Raw genomic sequence first — 17,500 nt, forward strand, 5'->3', positions numbered from 1 at the left:
GCCCCAGCCTAGTCATGCACAGTGCATTCAGAAAGTATTTTTCCACATTTTTGTTATGTTACAGACTTATTCTAAAATTGATTAAATCGCTCAATCTACACACAATACCCCATAATGACAAAGCAAAAACAGGTTTTTAGAATTTTTAGCAAATTTAAAAAAATGAAAAACAGATATTACATGTACATCAGTATTCAGACCTTGTACTCCGTGCTTTGTTGAAGCACCTTTGGCTGTGATTACAGTCTCAAGTCTTCTTGGGTTTGATGCTACAAGCTTGGCACGCCTGTATTTGGAGAGTTTCTCCCGTTCTTCTCTGCAGATCCTCTCAAGCTCTGTCAGGTTGGGTGGGGGGCGTTGCTGGATGGGCAGCATTGCTGCACAGATATTTTCAGGTCTCTCCAGAGATGTTAGATCGGGTTCAGGTCTGGGCTCTGGCTGGGCCACTCAAGGACATTCAGAGACTTGTCCCGAAGCCACTCCTGCACTGTCTTGGCTGTGTGCTTAGGGCTGTTGTCCTGTTGGAAGGTGAACCTTTGCCCCAGTCTGAGTTCCTGAGCACTCCGGAGCAGGTTTTCATCAAGGATCTCTGTACTTTTCTCTCGATCCAGACTAGTCTTCCTGTCGCTGAGAAACATCCCCCATGGCATGATACTGCTACCACCATGCTTCACCGTAGGGATGGTGCCAGGTTTCCTTCAAATGTGACGGTTGGCATTCAGGCCAAAGAGTTCAATCTTGGTTTTATCAGACCAGAGAGTCTTGTTTGTCATGGTCTGAGAGTCCTTTAGGTGCTTTTTTGGCAAACTCCCAAGTGGGCTGTAATGTGTCTTTTACTGAAGAGTTGCTTTCGTCTGGCCACTCTAAAGGCCTGATTGGTGGAGTGCTGCAGAGATGGTTGTCCTTCTGGAAGGTTCTCCCATCTCCACAGTGGAACTCTGGATCTCTGTCAGCATGGCCATTGGGTTCCTGGTCACCTCAAGTTGTAGAAACATCTCAAAGAGCTCAATTTTGAGTCTCATTGTAAAAAATCAGAATACTTACATAAATAAGTTACATTTATTTGTAATAAACTTGCAAATATTTCAAAAACCTTTTCGCCTCTGTCATTATGGGGTATTGTGTGTAGATTGAGGATTTTTTTTTAATTTAATCAATTTTAGAAAAGGCTGTAACATAACAAAATGTGGGAGAAGGGAAGGGTCTGAATGCTTTCTGAATGCCTGTAAATCCACTCCACCTTCTTCTGTTTTAATAACCAAAAGAAAACAAATCTAATTGAAGGTGTCTTGTCATAGCTGACACCATTCTTTCTGGGCAGTGACAGTTAACCTCTCGTAACATGTTCAACTTGAAGCAGCATTAAGCTGCTATAAAATAAACAAAAAACAATCCTATCATTTTACATTTGAGTCATTTAGCTGACAATCAACCAGAGCAACTTACATGAGCAAGTAGGGTTAAGTGCCTTGGTAAAGGGCACATTGACAGATTTTTCACCTAGTAATCTCTGGTTGGGTTACTGGCCCAACGCTGTAACCCGCTAGGCTACCCAGTGTCCCTCGTTTGGCTTTGTGGCCGTATTAAAGATACAGGAAGTTAGGTAGAACCAGTTTGCTTTGCTAAGCTCTTAACAGAACAGGATGTAACACACCGGCTGCTCCTCAGTTTATCACTGAAACCTCCGCCCATTAAACACACACACAGGATACTATTTACTCCGTCATGTGACTTTATTAGTTTGAGTTTCATCATACCCTCTAAGAGAACACTTCTCAAATGACATCCTTCTACACATTATTGGCCCAACCGTGTTTTATTATTATTATTATTATTATTGTTATTATTATTATTATTATTGTTATTATTATTATTATTATTATTGTTATTATTATTATTATTGTTATTGTTATTATTATTGTTATTATTATTATTATTATTGGCCCAACCGTGTTTTATTATTATTATTGGCCCAACCATGTTTTATACTATTATTGTCTTTCTTCCAGGTGATCTTGATCTCGTCCGGTGAGGACCCTGTGACCAAGGCCCTGGCTGACAATCTATCCCAGAGGACAGGCTGCGAGGTCAGGCAGCTGGGCAAGGACATCCAGGGTGAGGTCAAAGCCATGATGGATGACAAGGATCTGGACTGGAAGGAGGTTGCCTATATGGGTAAACTCACTGTTATTTTCAATTAACAATTTACTGATACTACTACTACTACGACTACTACTAGTAGTTAGTTATATAGCACAGTTTGAAATTTAGTGGAATCTCAAGGTTCTTAACCTTCTAATTTGAGTAATACTTGTGCGTTCATGTCAATCAAACGTCTAAAGATCTTTATTTGGAGCCCTTCTGAGATGGAAAGGTAGAACAGGCTAGATATCTCTCAGTAATGTGACCGTAGCAGGGTGTTTGATAACCACGTATCAATGAAACTATCAGACAGTAAATGTCAACAGTGAAGTTTGAACCAGTTGAAGCTGATTGTGTCTGTCATGGTGACCACACTATATCCTGTTATGGAACAGTATCTCCTCATTCTGTGTTTCACTCCTCCTTATCTCTCTCTATCTTCTCAACCCTTCATCTCTCTCCTCTCATCCCTCTGTTCTCTCTTGCCAGGAAGTGATTGTAAGTTCTTCACTCATAAATAACTGTCTGATTAAATAGAGTATCTATTAGTAAGGGGAGACAGGGGGAAACTGTGATTAAATAGAGTATCTATTAGTAAGGGGAGACAGGGAGAAACTGTCTGATTAAATAGTGTATATATTAGTAAGGGGAGACGGGGGGAAACTGTCTGATTAAATAGAGTATATATTAGTAAGGGGAGACAGGAGGAAACTGTCTGATTAAATAGAGTATCTATTAGTAAGGGGAGACAGGGGGAAACTGTGATTAAATAGAGTATCTATTAGTAAGGGGAGACAGGGAGAAACTGTCTGATTAAATAGTGTATATATTAGTAAGGGGAGACGGGGGGAAACTGTCTGATTAAATAGAGTATATATTAGTAAGGGGAGACAGGAGGAAACTGTCTGATTAAATAGAGTATCTATTAGTAAGGGGAGACGGGGAAACTATTTTGTATATTTTATTCAGAGTCCAGTTTTGGTTAAGTGATCATTTGTATTTCCCCTCTGCGTGTATGCTAGACTACAACCCAGGTATGGGTGAGGGGACGGTCTAAAGTTATACTGTTACATATGCTAGACTACCACTGCAGAAAACTTCATTTGCATGCCACTGCCAGTCACTGAATATTTACAGCCAAGGTGAGAAGGGAGGTGCCAGCAGTCAAATCCTGGAGAATTTGGGATTCAATTTTAATTTAATCAAATTTAGTTGATTTCTGTAATTCAAATTCTATGATATCCCTAAGCCCAAAATCAGAAACTATATCAAAATAAATATGATTATCTTAAATCAGGTCATATTTTAGCATGTTTTTGTTATGTTTTTGCAACATACTAATTAATCATCCTAAGAATACTTCAAGAACCACCTTATGGACACTTTAATAGAAACATTTCATCCCTCCATCTCTCCCTCCTACAGGTAATGATGCACCAGATGTTGACTGTCTGAACCTTGCTGGGCTGAGTGCAGTACCCCGGGACGCCCCAGTGGTGGCGATCAACGCTGCTAAATACTCCTGCCACAGTGCTGCAGGCCTGGGGGCTGTGAGGGAGTTTTCTGAACACATCCTGCTGCTCAAGAAGAAGGCCAAGTCTCAGATGGAACAGGACCGCATCCACAGAAATACATTCTAAACTCTAGAATGTGTTCTAAAGTCACAGAAATACATTCTAAACTCTAGAATGTGTTCTAAAGTCACAGAAATGCATTCTAAAATCTAGAATGTGTTCTAAAGTCACAGAAATACATTCTAAAATCTAGAATGTGTTCTAAAGTCACAGAGATCCATTCTAAACTCTAGAATGTGTTCTAAAGTCACAGAGATCCATTCTAAACTCTAGAATGTGTTCTAAATTAGGGATAGGCATTATAAATAATATCATGACATTTTATCGGATATCCAGATAGTTTTAATCATGGACACTTGTTTGCTGCGCAGCCTGCAGGACTCGGGAGATGCTGTGGGGACAGGGACCAGGGGTGTGCGACAAAGGAGGGAGAGAACAAGTAGCCACTGACTCGCGCTAGTTAGACACTTGTAAATGCCATAGGTTATCTATCATCCAATATGGCAGTGCATGTCTTTACTGTCCTGATCTACAACAACCCTGTTCAGAGTAAACAGCCTATACTGAAGGTTGCTCATTGTAGGCTACTCCTCATTTACTTTACTTAATTCTGTCATTTTAATTAAACTTTCCTTTCATTGCTTAGAGATCTCCCACTTCACGTTGCTACACATGGAGCCTCTGACTGTAGTGTCAACAACAGCAAGCTAAGTGAAACCTGTGTAGGCTAATACCGTATGTATTTTTTAAACTATATTCACATTTGTGACGTTTTATTAAATGAAGAATTCCAAATGTCATGAGTGTAGAAATGTCCCATAGATAATTTTATTCCGTTAAGATGAAGCCTTGTCATTGTTGAAATAGGCCTGTGTATACGAATACTAATGTCCGTTTCAATAACTGTGCCCATTGCTAGTTTTTACAGGTTGTCAGATCAAGGTAGTTTGGGTTTTATTTCGCTACAGGTTGTGTTGACAAAAATTAATGTCTTTATTTTAAATGAAGTAGTATACAGGAGGCCTTTCATTTACTTGAGATTGATTGTTTTTCTCTCCACTTTTTAATGTTCTGCCTTAATTTTGGGGGGAAAGTATTAGGACATTAACATGGAGTTGCACTGAGATTCTTGTTGTTTGAGGTGTTTACTTTTGTATTTCGCCTGCAATTTGTTTGTCAAATTATACATGATCATAAACGTAAGAAACACTTTCTTATTCCCCTGCTTTAATCTGAACTATTCTAGAAATGACTTTAGCCTTACACCTTCAAGATTGTGGTATGGAGTTATATCTTGCCACCAGATGGCAGTGTAGCGCCTCATCAAACCTCAGTTGGGGGAAAGAACTGGATGACAACATTACTTGTACAACCATCAAGAAGTTTCACATGCTTTCCTGTTCAGGCTTTCACTCAGTTGTAGCAAGATCCAACCAAATACCAGTAAAACAACACACGTGATCATACAGTATAAGAGATCTTCATTTATAGCATTGTGTGGCGATTTCCATCTATCTATGTTGCAGAGATCAGGACAGACAGCAAACGTGTGGCGAGTTGGCATTTGTCCAAGAACTATTGATTTGGTTACATAGATTAGTGAGAGAATTGACAGGGCTCCTCAGTGCTTGGAGAAGAAACATCCAAGTGGATGAGAAGGCATATGAAACATGGCTTCAGTTCATCAGAAGAGTTGACACTGGTAGTGGAGTGGTCATCCCCTCTTAATCAGGGAAAAGGAGGGGACTTGGCTGTAAATACAAATAGCAGATACATTCCATTACAACAGCTCCATCATAGGTTTGGGAAACAAGTTTCTCCATGAAGTTAAACTCGGACATCTCGGACTTCACAATGTGAAACACGGGCTGCGCATCTCACCCACTTGACTCATCAAAGTAGGCCAAGAAACATTCCTGAATAAAGCCCTGATCATCAATGTACCTGACAATAACTAACAACTGCGAGTCACAGTTTGCCTGTGGTTTCATCCGTTTACCATGCAAAACAATGTGGCGTATCAACCTATTTTAATGGATGATGTGATGGAAGCTATGAAATCATTCTGAATGGCTCAGCAAGTAAAGCATCGTACAGTGTAATTACCTCTGCTAGCTCAATGAAGCTCACTGGATGTATCAATATGAAGCTTGGCGTTTAAACTCATTACCAAATATGGTAGTGAGAGGAAGACCACTAGTGGGCAGTGGGAGAAGATGGAACGAGGTGGTATTGGCCTACATTCTGAAAAATGTCTCATCAGCAGGACCGTCACCAGAGTTTCATAATATTCGGGGCTGAGGGGTTTGTGGATCCGAGAAAAGAACTAGCCTTTTCTAAAATCCTTTCCTGCCATTCTACATGACTGGAGACATTACAATAATATTTCTTTATACCACACAAATAATCGAAATGACAAGCTACTCTGACATTTACAGACTGAGATCAACAAAACGAACGACTCATGTCTTAAATGCATCCAATAGCATAAGCCAGTGAAAAGAGTGGATAGACAGATTTGACACCTATAATATGAGTAGGAAATTATAGTCCACCAACGTTCCAGTGGCACTCACCTATTCAAACACATTTTTCCCGCGATTGTAGTTTGAAATATTGCGAAATGCGTTCTAGCTGCTGCATGCTGTTCATTGACAGCCACAACTCAACAATCAGCTGTTTTATATTTTCTGAGCGAGATGCCCAATTGCAGGATTCCTGACTGAAGACTCGGCCTATGCGCTCATAATGTGACAAACAAAACACAATCTAAAGCAATAAGCTTTTGATCCTCTGTGGCTAAATTATGATGGTGTAGTATTTGCAATGATTTAATTTATTTATAGAGGAGTAATTATTTAATTTGGCAAATGTATTTCAATTTATCTGCAGCACTTCCAGCATCCCTTCCTGCAGCGCTATGTTTTCTTCCAAGGCCAAATAAATGAATCAACCCTTCTTATTAATCATTCAATTGATTGTGGTCACTAACCCCATATGAGATTATTGTGTGTTAGGCCTACTGTTAAAATAATATTTAAGACAATCTATCAACAAGTAGCCTACAATTACGATAATAAATTCAGTAAGTCAATGAAGCCAATAGCTATATTGTTATTGAAACGATGTGAGCTTTTAAAACAATAAAAACATACGTCAAATGACTCGAATAGCCTTTGGGAAAAGTGTACAAATGTCTATTCGCATCAGGAGCCTAAGTGACTGAAATGCATCAGGAAAGTTGAGGAAAACATCAGGGAAGCAATGGGCCTAATGTGTGTAGAGAAGATCTGCATTGCTTTAAATTGCGAGACTAATGATCATGAGCACTCACATCAACTTAGCTAACATTTCCAAGCCTAATTATAACCACATATCCAAACGGAGATTCAGTGAACACTCAAATCTGACATTGATTGATTTATCAAGATGAGTTCCCATGCTTGTCTCAAAGCAGCGAAATGACTGTCCCAATCAAAACGGCGCTGGAACGATCAGTTGACCGAACACACGTCTTGACATTTATTATAACCAGAGGTGTAATGGTGTTTTGTAAGGCGCCCTATTATTTCTGAATGAAAGTTTGTACCGAAATTAAGCCTATTGGTTAATTAGAATATACATACAATGCATCATCCAAATTGCATGATTGCCTATGCCTACACATACTGTAAGTGGCGAAAGGAACATTTATGTATTTTCAATCCTAAAACACTAAATTAGGCCATCATCAGTGTCAATCGTGAATGATAATTCTTATTTTACAGGTGAAACGGCTATGCTGCATGCAGCCAACCATTTGATCCCAATCAGTTTAATGGGTAAATGCATTTAGCATTTCTGAATGATGTAAGGGTGGCTAACCTGCCTAACTAATGGAATTTTAGAGCAGATGGAGTTAAACACAACCACAGCATCAGAAAAAAATCATTTCAGCACAATCATCCTACATTGTCATAAGACATGACATGGTGTTTTTTATAACAGTAGCCTGACATTATCCTGCTATTATATTCGGTTTGTTATGTAAAATACTAATGAATCATTAAGTGATCTTGGAGACATAGCACCATTTTGAAAAATATGCGCACCAGCACCACTGATTCTAATGGTTGGATGACTTTGGAAACTTCACCTAATCAAAGCTCTATGAACTAAGTGGTACAGTTTATTTTACACCTTAGCAGCAGCAGAGCAAAATATTTGGGACTGACCCAAAATCATTCTGGGCTAAAGCCCAGAAAGCCATGTCCTGGTGATGTCCATGGTTAACAGAATTGTCAATTTAAAGATATTTATGGGGTATTCATCACTACATTTAGCTAACATTAGTTAATCGATTTGGCAGTCTCGTCCAGGTCATCATGGTATTTGTAGTTCTTTATGATTAGCACATTACCAGATAGTATTACCATTTCATTTTTGGGAGGTAAATACAGGTGAATATATTGATCAAAGTCACCTTGTCCTAGAAGATTTACACAGTTATCAAAATGTCAGTGCCAGGGTAAGCCTACATGAAACACAGCCCTTATTTGAAGTGTTTCTTAAATCCCTATGGGAAAGATGAATGGGGAAAACAATTGGGACCGTTTCCTTGTTTGACCGCTTTATAGGTTTTATAGGTATTATTACTCATACTAATGGTACTCTATTGATCCCCTAGTCACTCTCTGGGAGTTTAGTCAGCAACACGTGACAGTGGAGTGCCCATTGAGAGAGTTGGTCGGGGGAGGGCATGGTTTTGGGATTCAAATGCACATCAAAGGCATGTCAACAAGGTAGCATGATGCATCTTCCAGAAACATACATCTCTTTTCCATAAAATATATGTTTCCAATTTTCATTAGGAAGGCAGATAAAGCATTTTTAAAATGTATTTTTTATAAAAATGCAATGACTTTTGCATGTGGAAACACAGAATCCCTACTCATTCCCCCACGTGCTTCATCTAGCCTGTCATTGATTTTGAGCGGATTTTGCCGCATTCACATACTAATCGGAACAAGGAAACTCTGACATTTCCGACTTGCTACCTGTTTGTAGTTATACACCTGCAAGTCGGACATTTCAGAAGGTTCTAAATTCCGACTGGCACATGAATACGGCATTTGAACCTGGCTCACGCCCGGAGGTAGCGGTTCCAAAATGAATGACGTTTTACCCGCTATAACTCCTCCGACCGGAAACCCGGATCAGATAATCGAATCCCCTCATTGAAGCGTCATCGTTTTCTTGGCTTTGCCAGTTAACCCGTTACCAGAGTAAATTCAGTAAATAGTTCAACTAAAATTGTTACTATGGCATCAAAATGAATCCTTGTTGAAATGACCTCCGAGTAAAGCTAGCATGTCTACGCCTCTTTTTTACTGTGTACATGTAACATTTGCTTTAGGATTTCCTTCACAGTTTAAGCCGTAGTAGGTCATGTAAACTAAGTCCGTAGCTAGCTAGTTCAGTGAGTTAGAAAGCAAGGTGCCAGATACTTCAGACGACTGCTATCCATCGCCACCGCTACAAGACTATTGTCTGCCCACCCGGCTTACTGATCCTTTCAATGGCCGCTGCAAACAATGTCGCTATCGGGCATCGGAGATGTGAGAGACAAGAAAAGCAAAGGTTGTAAAGACAGCGGTGAGAAGAGACACATCGCAGCCCTGAAGTCCTGGCGAGGGGGAGGCAGTAAGGGGATCCCCTGAAGAATATCAATGCTCATACCTTTTACACGGTGTCCCCCTCATCGGATGGGTTCTGAGAGCTGCAGTGGACTCCAAACAGTTTGACAGGTAATTCAGTTCAATCTAACAGTCAAATGTCTTTCAATCTAACTACGGTATATGGACTTGCTCTGCCGCCTTTGTTAATAGTAATGTTAGTTAGCTGCACCAAATGCATGTAATTATTGTTTATTAGTGATAGTCGATGCTGTTTATGATGCATCTGTCATAACCAGAGGAGAAAGTGCAGTAAGACTTTGCCAAATGTCAATACACTTGTTGGTGTTTTGTGTAACAGATGTCTCTCTTTCCATTCACCGCTGTTTGGAGGTTGGAAATGTGTTGCGGGTGGATGAACGTGCGCAGGTAGCCTTGTAAAGGAGACATTTGAATATGATTGTTTGACAATCAGATGAAAACATCATGACTGGTTGTGTTTATGCCACAAAAAAAGGTCATAGATTTTAAAAGTCAAATGACAAATCTTTATGACTAGGCCCACAGAGATGTTATTGAATTAATAGGGATTCTAAGTAGAACTATATGATTAGGACCCATGGCTGGTGTTGTGCCGAAAATCTCCCCCTGTCAGGATCCCCCCACCCTTCTAATGTCCTTACTTTTGTGGATGGAGTCAAATACTTTCTGTGGTACACAGAGTCAAATACTTTCTGTGGTACACATCAGAGTCAAATACTTTCTGTGGTACACATCAGAGTCAAATACTTTCTGTGGTACACACCAGAGTCAAATACTTTCTGCGGTACACACCAGAGTCAAATACTTTCTGCGGTACACACCAGAGTCAAATACTTTCTGCGGTACACACCAGAGTCAAATACTTTCTGCGGTACACATCAGAGTCAAATACTTTCTGTGGTACACATCAGAGTCAAATACTTTCTGTGGTACACATCAGAGTCAAATACTTTCTGTGGTACACATCAGAGTCAAATACTTTCTGTGGTACACATCAGAGTCAAATACTTTCTGTGGTACACATCAGAGTCAAATACTTTCTGTGGTACACATCAGAGTCAAATACTTTCTGTGGTACACATCAGAGTCAAATACTTTCTGTGGTACATCAAGTCTAATACTTTCTGTGGTACACACCACAGAGTCAAATACCTCTGCGGTACACATCAGAGTCAAATACTTTCTGCGGTACACACCAGAGTCAAATACTTTCTGCGGGTACACACCAGAGTCAAATACTTTCTGTGGTACACATCAGAGTCAAATACTTTCTCACAGGTACCTGCAGACCAAATTCAGAGTCCTAACTCACTCTGTGGTACACACCAGAGTCTAATACTTTCTGCGGTACACACCAGAGTCAAATACTTTCTGCGGTACACACCAGAGTCAAATACTTTCTGTGGTACACATCAGAGTCTAATACTTTCTGTGGTACACACCAGAGTCAAATACTTTCTGTGGTACACATCTCAGATCCAATCTTTCTGTGGTACATCAAAGTCAAATACTTTCTGTGGTACACATCAGAGTCAAATACTTTCTGTGGTACACATCAGAGTCAAATACTTTCTGTGGTACACATCAGAGTCAAATACTTTCTGTGGTACACATCAGAGTCTAATACTTTCTGTGGTACATCAGAGTCAAATATTTTCTATAGAAAGCACATCACATCAGGATAGGCAACCGAAATTAATAATGAATGTGTGTGTTATATTAAACACGGAGGGAGTCAAATGTTGGCAAGCAATAAACATTTCAGAACAACTATGGCTGAATTATTATCGTTACTTTCAAACATACTAGAAGAATAAGACATGGAGAGATGATGAATTTTGTAAAGAGATTTATTTATAGACTAATACAAAATAAACTGCAGACAAAAATGATTTCTGCTACTAAAATCAGTGAAATGTAGGCTAAACTGACAACGGAGTGAGCAGAAAATCACTCAACTAGCAAGTAAATCGCAGCAGCGAAGAACGAGCAGGGGGAGATTCTGTCAGGGGGATTCTGTCAGGGAAATTCTGTCAGGGGAGATTCTGTCAGAGGGGAGATTTGTCAGGGGGAGATTCTGTCAGAGGGAGATTTTGTCAGGGGGATTCTGTCAGGGGAAGATTCTGGTCAGGGGGGAGATTCTGTCAGGGGGAGATTCTGTCAGGGGGGATTCTGTCAGGGTGAGATTTCTGTCAGGGGATTTCTGTCAGGGGGGAGATTTTCGGTACAACACCAGCACACCTAGAGCGGTGTTTTGACCAGGACGGCATTTCCTGAACTAAACTGACCAAGACGCACATCCAACAAAACCTAACACCTCACATTATTCTGCCCCAAAACAATGATATTTGGCTAATCTATCCCTATTAATTGAGCTTTTCACTTTCTGAAAAGAGTGGATGTTTAAACCCAGGCAGCTTTTAGGGAAGCAATTATGTTGTTGAGTTAAGCAACGGATGAGTAGCCAGCAGTTAAAGATGACATTTTTCTACTTCGTGGGGTCTCTGTCTGGGTGGAAAGGTAACTTTTGAAACTGCCATGCTTAGATTCATAATGTCTCATATTTAATGATTTGCAAACAGTAACCGTTTCGTTGCAAATAAGACACTGTGGTTTGATATTGGAGAAATATGGTAAGAGCATTATTCCTCTGTCCATTCTTCCCTGACACTTCTAAAATATAAAATAAAATATATGCCATTTAGCAGACGCTTTTATCCAAAGCGACTTACAGTCATGTGTGCATACATTCTACGTATGGGTGGTCCCGGGGATCGAACCCACTACCCTGGCGTTACAAGCGCCATGCTCTACCAACTGAGCTACAGAAGGACTTCTATTTGCATTTCCACCTTTCTTTGAAACTTTTTCAAAGTGACATTTTGTCTTGATTGCAATCAACGCACAAAGGAAAATAACAAAATAATTTAAAGACATTAGTGATTTTAGCAGTGTAATAGATTGAAAATATTAGGATATGTTTTTGACATTATATAGCCTAGTAACCAGATGTGTTAAAATGTGTTTTAATTTGTAGTTTAATCATGAATGGGACCTCTATAATGTTCTGTTCTACAACTATTAGCTCAGAAAAAAACTGGCCTAAGGCCAAACCTATTGCCAACCCCTGCATTACACTATTCTAGGTTAGGGGGATAGTGACCATTGTTTTTGTCTTGCCTAGGGCAGCAGAACGTCCAGAACCGGTCCTGTTAGGCCCATGCATTGTTTTAGTACACGCATGTTCACACATAGGAGGTTCCATACTGGGAAGAAATGACATCTACTTTAACTCCTGGTCATAACTATACATTAGTAACTGTTTGTTGTATAAATATGTATACCCATGTCAGATTCTTATTTTGTTTGTCTGAAAGTTAGTGTACAGTCTCTGAATGAACCCCCTGGTTTGGGCTCGGTCACACAAGACTGGATTGCACTGATGTAGCCTACTTGTTACAAAGCCTGAGGGATCAACTTGTTCCGTTCTTTCTCCCAGTGTGTGGGTATCAACTGACCATGATGACATTGAGAAGGTAGCCAAGGCATGGGGAGCTCAGGTTCACCGCAGGAGCCCAGAGGTGTCCAAAGACTCCTCCAGCTCTCTTGACACCATCCAGGAATTCGCCAGATTAAACCCAGGTAGGGGGTGAATGTCAAGTGTATTTCCTTGATTCCTCATCAGATCTTCTGCTCCAATGCCTGCTTCTGAAAATGCAAGGAGGGAGGAGATCTGTGGATTGGAGGAACCACAGATCTTCTGCTCCAATGTGCTTTGTAAGACGGAGACAAGGAGGGAGGCGATAATGAGGAATCAAGCTAGCTTGGCTAAGGCTCTGGGACGGCATGTATCAAGTATCTCAGAATAGGAATACTGGATCTGGGATCAGGTCCCCCTGTCCATGTAGTTTTATTTGTTGTGATCTATGAGCTAAATCAGCACTCCAACTCTGAGACACTTGAAACATACGACTTCAGGGCCGCAGAGCCTGCTGCTGTTTTTCCTTCCTGCTTTTTAATCAGAACCTGAGAACACCAGTCTGGGAAACCAGGTGTGTGGTCTGACTCAGGCCCCTCTCCAGCCAATCAGTGACAGTTATTGTGCCCTGACGACACAGTTGCTCACATGATAATGCTCACATGCTGTTTTCTTTTAATTCATTTTCTAATAACCTAACCCTAATCCCAACCCTGTGAAAGTGTTGCATATCAATCAATCAAATTTCTTTATAAAGCCATGTGTTATTTTACGACCTCAGCAGAAGTCACAAAGTGCTTATCCAGAAACCCAGCCTAAAACCCAAAAGACTGAAGCAATGCAGATGTAGAGGCACGCCTGGTATTAAGAGTTTCAGGTGGTGAAGATTGTTGATAGTGTGAGAGCATGTGTTATGTTTAGACAACCCATGAATGGTTATCCAAAGGATAAGTGGAACCCTAATCCAAAGATACAGATGTCAGATCAGTGGAGAATTCCATAGTAAATTATTTGTATCCATATTGGTTTCATCCTCCAGAGGTGGGGGAAAATCACCCCTGGCTACTTTATAATTCCATCCCTCTAGAGTTGTGTTGTATAAGGTCCAGTTGTTGTGGATTGGTAGATCTGTTAGATCCAGGCACTGTCAGAACTAGAGTTAGCACAAGCATTTATGTTTAGGATCTACAGGAGGTCCACATCTGCAGGAGGTGAAGAAAGGACCATGTGTATGTCACCAATGCAAGACCTCACAGGATTTGAGCCATGTGTTATGTTTAGGACCTCACTCACAGGACCTCACAGGAGGTGAAGAAAAGGAGGTACAGGGAGTTTGTTTTCCTGTCCACGTGATGTGACCTCACAATAGAGAGGTACGGGACAGCCATGTGTTATGAGGACCTCACACCAGTGTGTTTGGACCTCACTACGGGACAGCCAGGTTATGTTTGACCAGGAGGTGAAGAAACCAGACTGTATCACAATGAAGAAAGAGATGTGGGTGAGGGGACGTTTGACAGCCATGTGTTATGTTTAGGACCTCACAGGTTAGGTGAAGAAAGGAGGTACAGAAACAGCCTGTATCACACAGGAGGTGAAGAAAGGAGGTACGGGACAGCCATGTGTTATGTTTAGGACCTCACAGGAGGTGAAGAAAGGAGGTACGGGACAGCCATGTTTGTTATGTGTGTTATGTTTAGGACCTCACAGGAGGTGAAGAAAGGAGGTACAGGACAGCCATGTGTTATGTTTGACCTCACAGGAGGTTACAGGACAGCCATGTGTTATGTTTAGGACCTCACAGGAGGTGAAGAAAGGAGGTACGGGACAGCCATGTGTTATGTTTAGGACCTACGGGACAGCCATGTGTTATGTTTAGGACCTCACAGGAGGTGAAGACAGCCTGTATGTATTAGGACCTCACAGGAGGTGAAGAAAGGAGGGGACAGCCACCTGTGTTATGTGTTATGGACCTCACAGGAGGTGAAGAAAGGAGGTACAGGACAGCCATGTGTTATGTTTAGGACCTCACAGGAGGTGAAGAGGAACAGGACAGCCATGTGTTATGTTTAGGACCTCACAGGAGGTGAGGTACGGGACAGCCATGTGTTATGTTTAGGAAGGGGACAGCCATGTGTTATGTTTAGGACCTCACAGGAGGTGAAGAAAGGAGGACAGGACCAGGAGGACTACAGGAGGTACAGGACAGCCATGTGTTATGTTTAGGACCTCACAGGAGGTGAAGAAAGGAGGTACGGGACAGCCATGTGTTATGTTTAGGACCTCACAGGAGGTGAAGAAAGGAAGACAGCCATGTGTTATGTTTAGGTACAGGAGGTGAAGAAAGGAGGTACGGGACAGCCATGTGTTATGTTTAGGACCAGGAGGTGAAAGGAGGTACGGGACAGCCATGTGTTATGTTTGTTTAGGACCTCACAGGAGGTGAACAGGACAGCCAGTGTTATGGTCACAGGACAGCCATGTGTTATGTTTAGGACCTCACAGACAGATGGTGACCTCACAGGAGAAGAAAGGAGGTACAGGACAGCCATGTGTTATGTTTTTAGGTACAGGAGCCATGTGTTATGTTTAGGAAAGGAGGGGGGACAGCCATGTGTTATGTTTAGGACCTCACACATGTGTTATGTTTATTATCAGTTAACTGGAGAGGTTCCAACAAACTTAATGTTCAGGTCTGTCAGGAGATCTGAAGGGTCAGTCCCTTCACTTGTCCTTTATACCAGCTGCACAGACAAGTCTCCTCAGCACGACTAAGCAGACACAGATACAAGGAATGAGTATCAGGGTGGGAGAGTTTTTAGGGAGGTTATTATCTTGTATCAAGGTCCTCTTCTAGTTGACTCAAACCCTGTGAACAAACCATAAGCACATCGCAAGAGTGTAATAACACAAAACAACAATTCTCATTGTCAGACAGTTTACAGAACATGCCAACCTTGAGAAAGAACACAATGTGTACAGCATACAACATTTTCCACTACACTGTGCCTGAGGAAAAACTGTCCCTCACTTTATAAGTAGGGTCAGGATTTTGTCCTGACCATGTGACCAGAGCCAGGAAAAACTCTAGTGCCCTAGATATTGTTTGTTTGAAAACACCTACCAATCATATCTTGATGTAAGATGCTAATGCTCAATGATAATGGATTGTGTTTATAAGTGCGTCTGCTAAATGACTAACATGTTGTCACGCCCTGACCTTAGAGAGACGTTTTATTTCTCTATTTGGTTAGGTCAGGGTGTGATGTGGGGTGTGCATTCTATGTTTTGTTTTCTATGTTTCTTTATTTCTATGTTTTGGCCGGGTATGGTTCTCAATCAGGGGCCGCTGTCTATTGTTGTCTCTGATTGGGAATCATACTTAGGTAGCCTTTTTTCCCTCCTTTCAGTGTGGGTAGTTAACTTTGTTAGAGGCATCGTAGCCCTGTACGCTTCACAGTTGTTTTGTTGGTTGACATTTTAAATAAAAATAAAAATGTACGCGCGCCACGCTGCACTTTGGTTCACTTCTTTCGACGCCCGAGACATATGTACAGTCGGAAGTTTACATACACTTAGGTTGGAGTCATTAAAACTCGTTTTTCAACCACTCCACACATTTCTTGTTAATAAACGTTAGTTTTGTCAAGTAATTCTTTCAACAATTGTTTACACACAGAGTGAATTATAAGTAAAATAATCTATCACAATTCCACTGGGTCAGAAGTTTACATACACTCAGTTGACTGTGCCTTTAAACAGCTTGTAAAACTCCATAAAATGATGTCATGGCTTTAGAAGCTTCTGATAGGCTAATTGACATCATTTGAGTCAATTGGAGGTGTACCTGTGGATGTATTTCAAGGCCTACCTTCAAACTAGTGCCTCTTTGCTTGACATCATGGGAAAATCTAAAGAAATCAGCCATGACCTCAGAAAAGAAGTTGTAGACCTCCACAAGTCTGGTTCATCCTTGGGAGCAATTTCCAAAATGCCTGAAGGTACCATGTTCATCTGTACAAACAATAGTACGCAAGTATAAACACCATGGGACCACACAGCCGTCATACCGCTCAGGAAGGAGACGCGTTCTGTCTCCTAGAGATGAATGTACTATGGTGCGAAAAGTACAAATCAATCCCAGAACAACAGCAAAGGACCTTGTGAAGATGCTGGAGGAAACAGGTACAAAAGTATCTATATTCACAGTAAAATGAGTCCTATATCAACATAACCTGAAAGGCCGCTCAGCAAGGAGGAAGCCACTGCTCCAAAACCGCCAAAAGCCAGACTATGGTTTGCAACTGCACATGGCAACAAAGCTCGTATTTTTGGAGAAATGTCCTCCGGTCTGATGAAACAAAATTAGAACTGTTTGGCCATAATGACCATCGTTATGTTTGGAGGAAAAAGGGGGAAGCTTACAAGACGAAGAACACCATCCCAACCGTGAAGCACGGGGGTGGCAGCAGCATGTTGTGGGGGTTGCTTTGCTGCAGGAGGGACTGGTGCACTTCACAAACTAGATGGCATCATGAGGTAGGAAAATTATGTGCATATTTTGAAGCAACATCTCAAGATGTCAGTCAGGAAGTTAAAGCTTGGTCTGT

General features: G+C 41.1%; 1 protein-coding gene and 1 pseudogene across 1 annotated transcript; both read left to right on the forward strand.

The window, feature by feature from the left end:
* The first annotated feature begins 2,007 nt into the window (after positions 1-2,007).
* On the forward strand, positions 2,008-4,943 carry LOC124027202 (N-acylneuraminate cytidylyltransferase-like). Its single transcript, XM_046339670.1, has 2 exons — positions 2,008-2,175; positions 3,568-4,943. Exons 1-2 carry the CDS (start codon positions 2,130-2,132, stop codon positions 3,780-3,782), a joined length of 261 nt encoding a protein of 86 aa, XP_046195626.1. The 5' UTR covers positions 2,008-2,129; the 3' UTR covers positions 3,783-4,943.
* A 4,346-nt stretch (positions 4,944-9,289) lies between these two features.
* LOC124027200 overlaps positions 9,290-17,500 on the forward strand; it is an 18,643-nt pseudogene continuing 10,432 nt past the window's right edge.

The sequence above is a fragment of the Oncorhynchus gorbuscha genome, unplaced genomic scaffold, assembly GCF_021184085.1.
Source record: "Oncorhynchus gorbuscha isolate QuinsamMale2020 ecotype Even-year unplaced genomic scaffold, OgorEven_v1.0 Un_scaffold_2989, whole genome shotgun sequence".
In the NCBI taxonomy this organism is placed as follows: Eukaryota; Metazoa; Chordata; class Actinopteri; order Salmoniformes; family Salmonidae; genus Oncorhynchus; species Oncorhynchus gorbuscha.

Excerpts from the sequence above, each read along its gene's own strand:
- LOC124027202 (XM_046339670.1), top strand. The coding sequence starts at position 2,130 with ATGATGGATGACAAGGATCTGGACTGGAAGGAGGTTGCCTATATGG. Across the intron at positions 2,176-3,567 it reads GAAGGAGGTTGCCTATATGG|GTAATGATGCACCAGATGTT; the intron begins GTAAACTCACTG and ends TCCCTCCTACAG.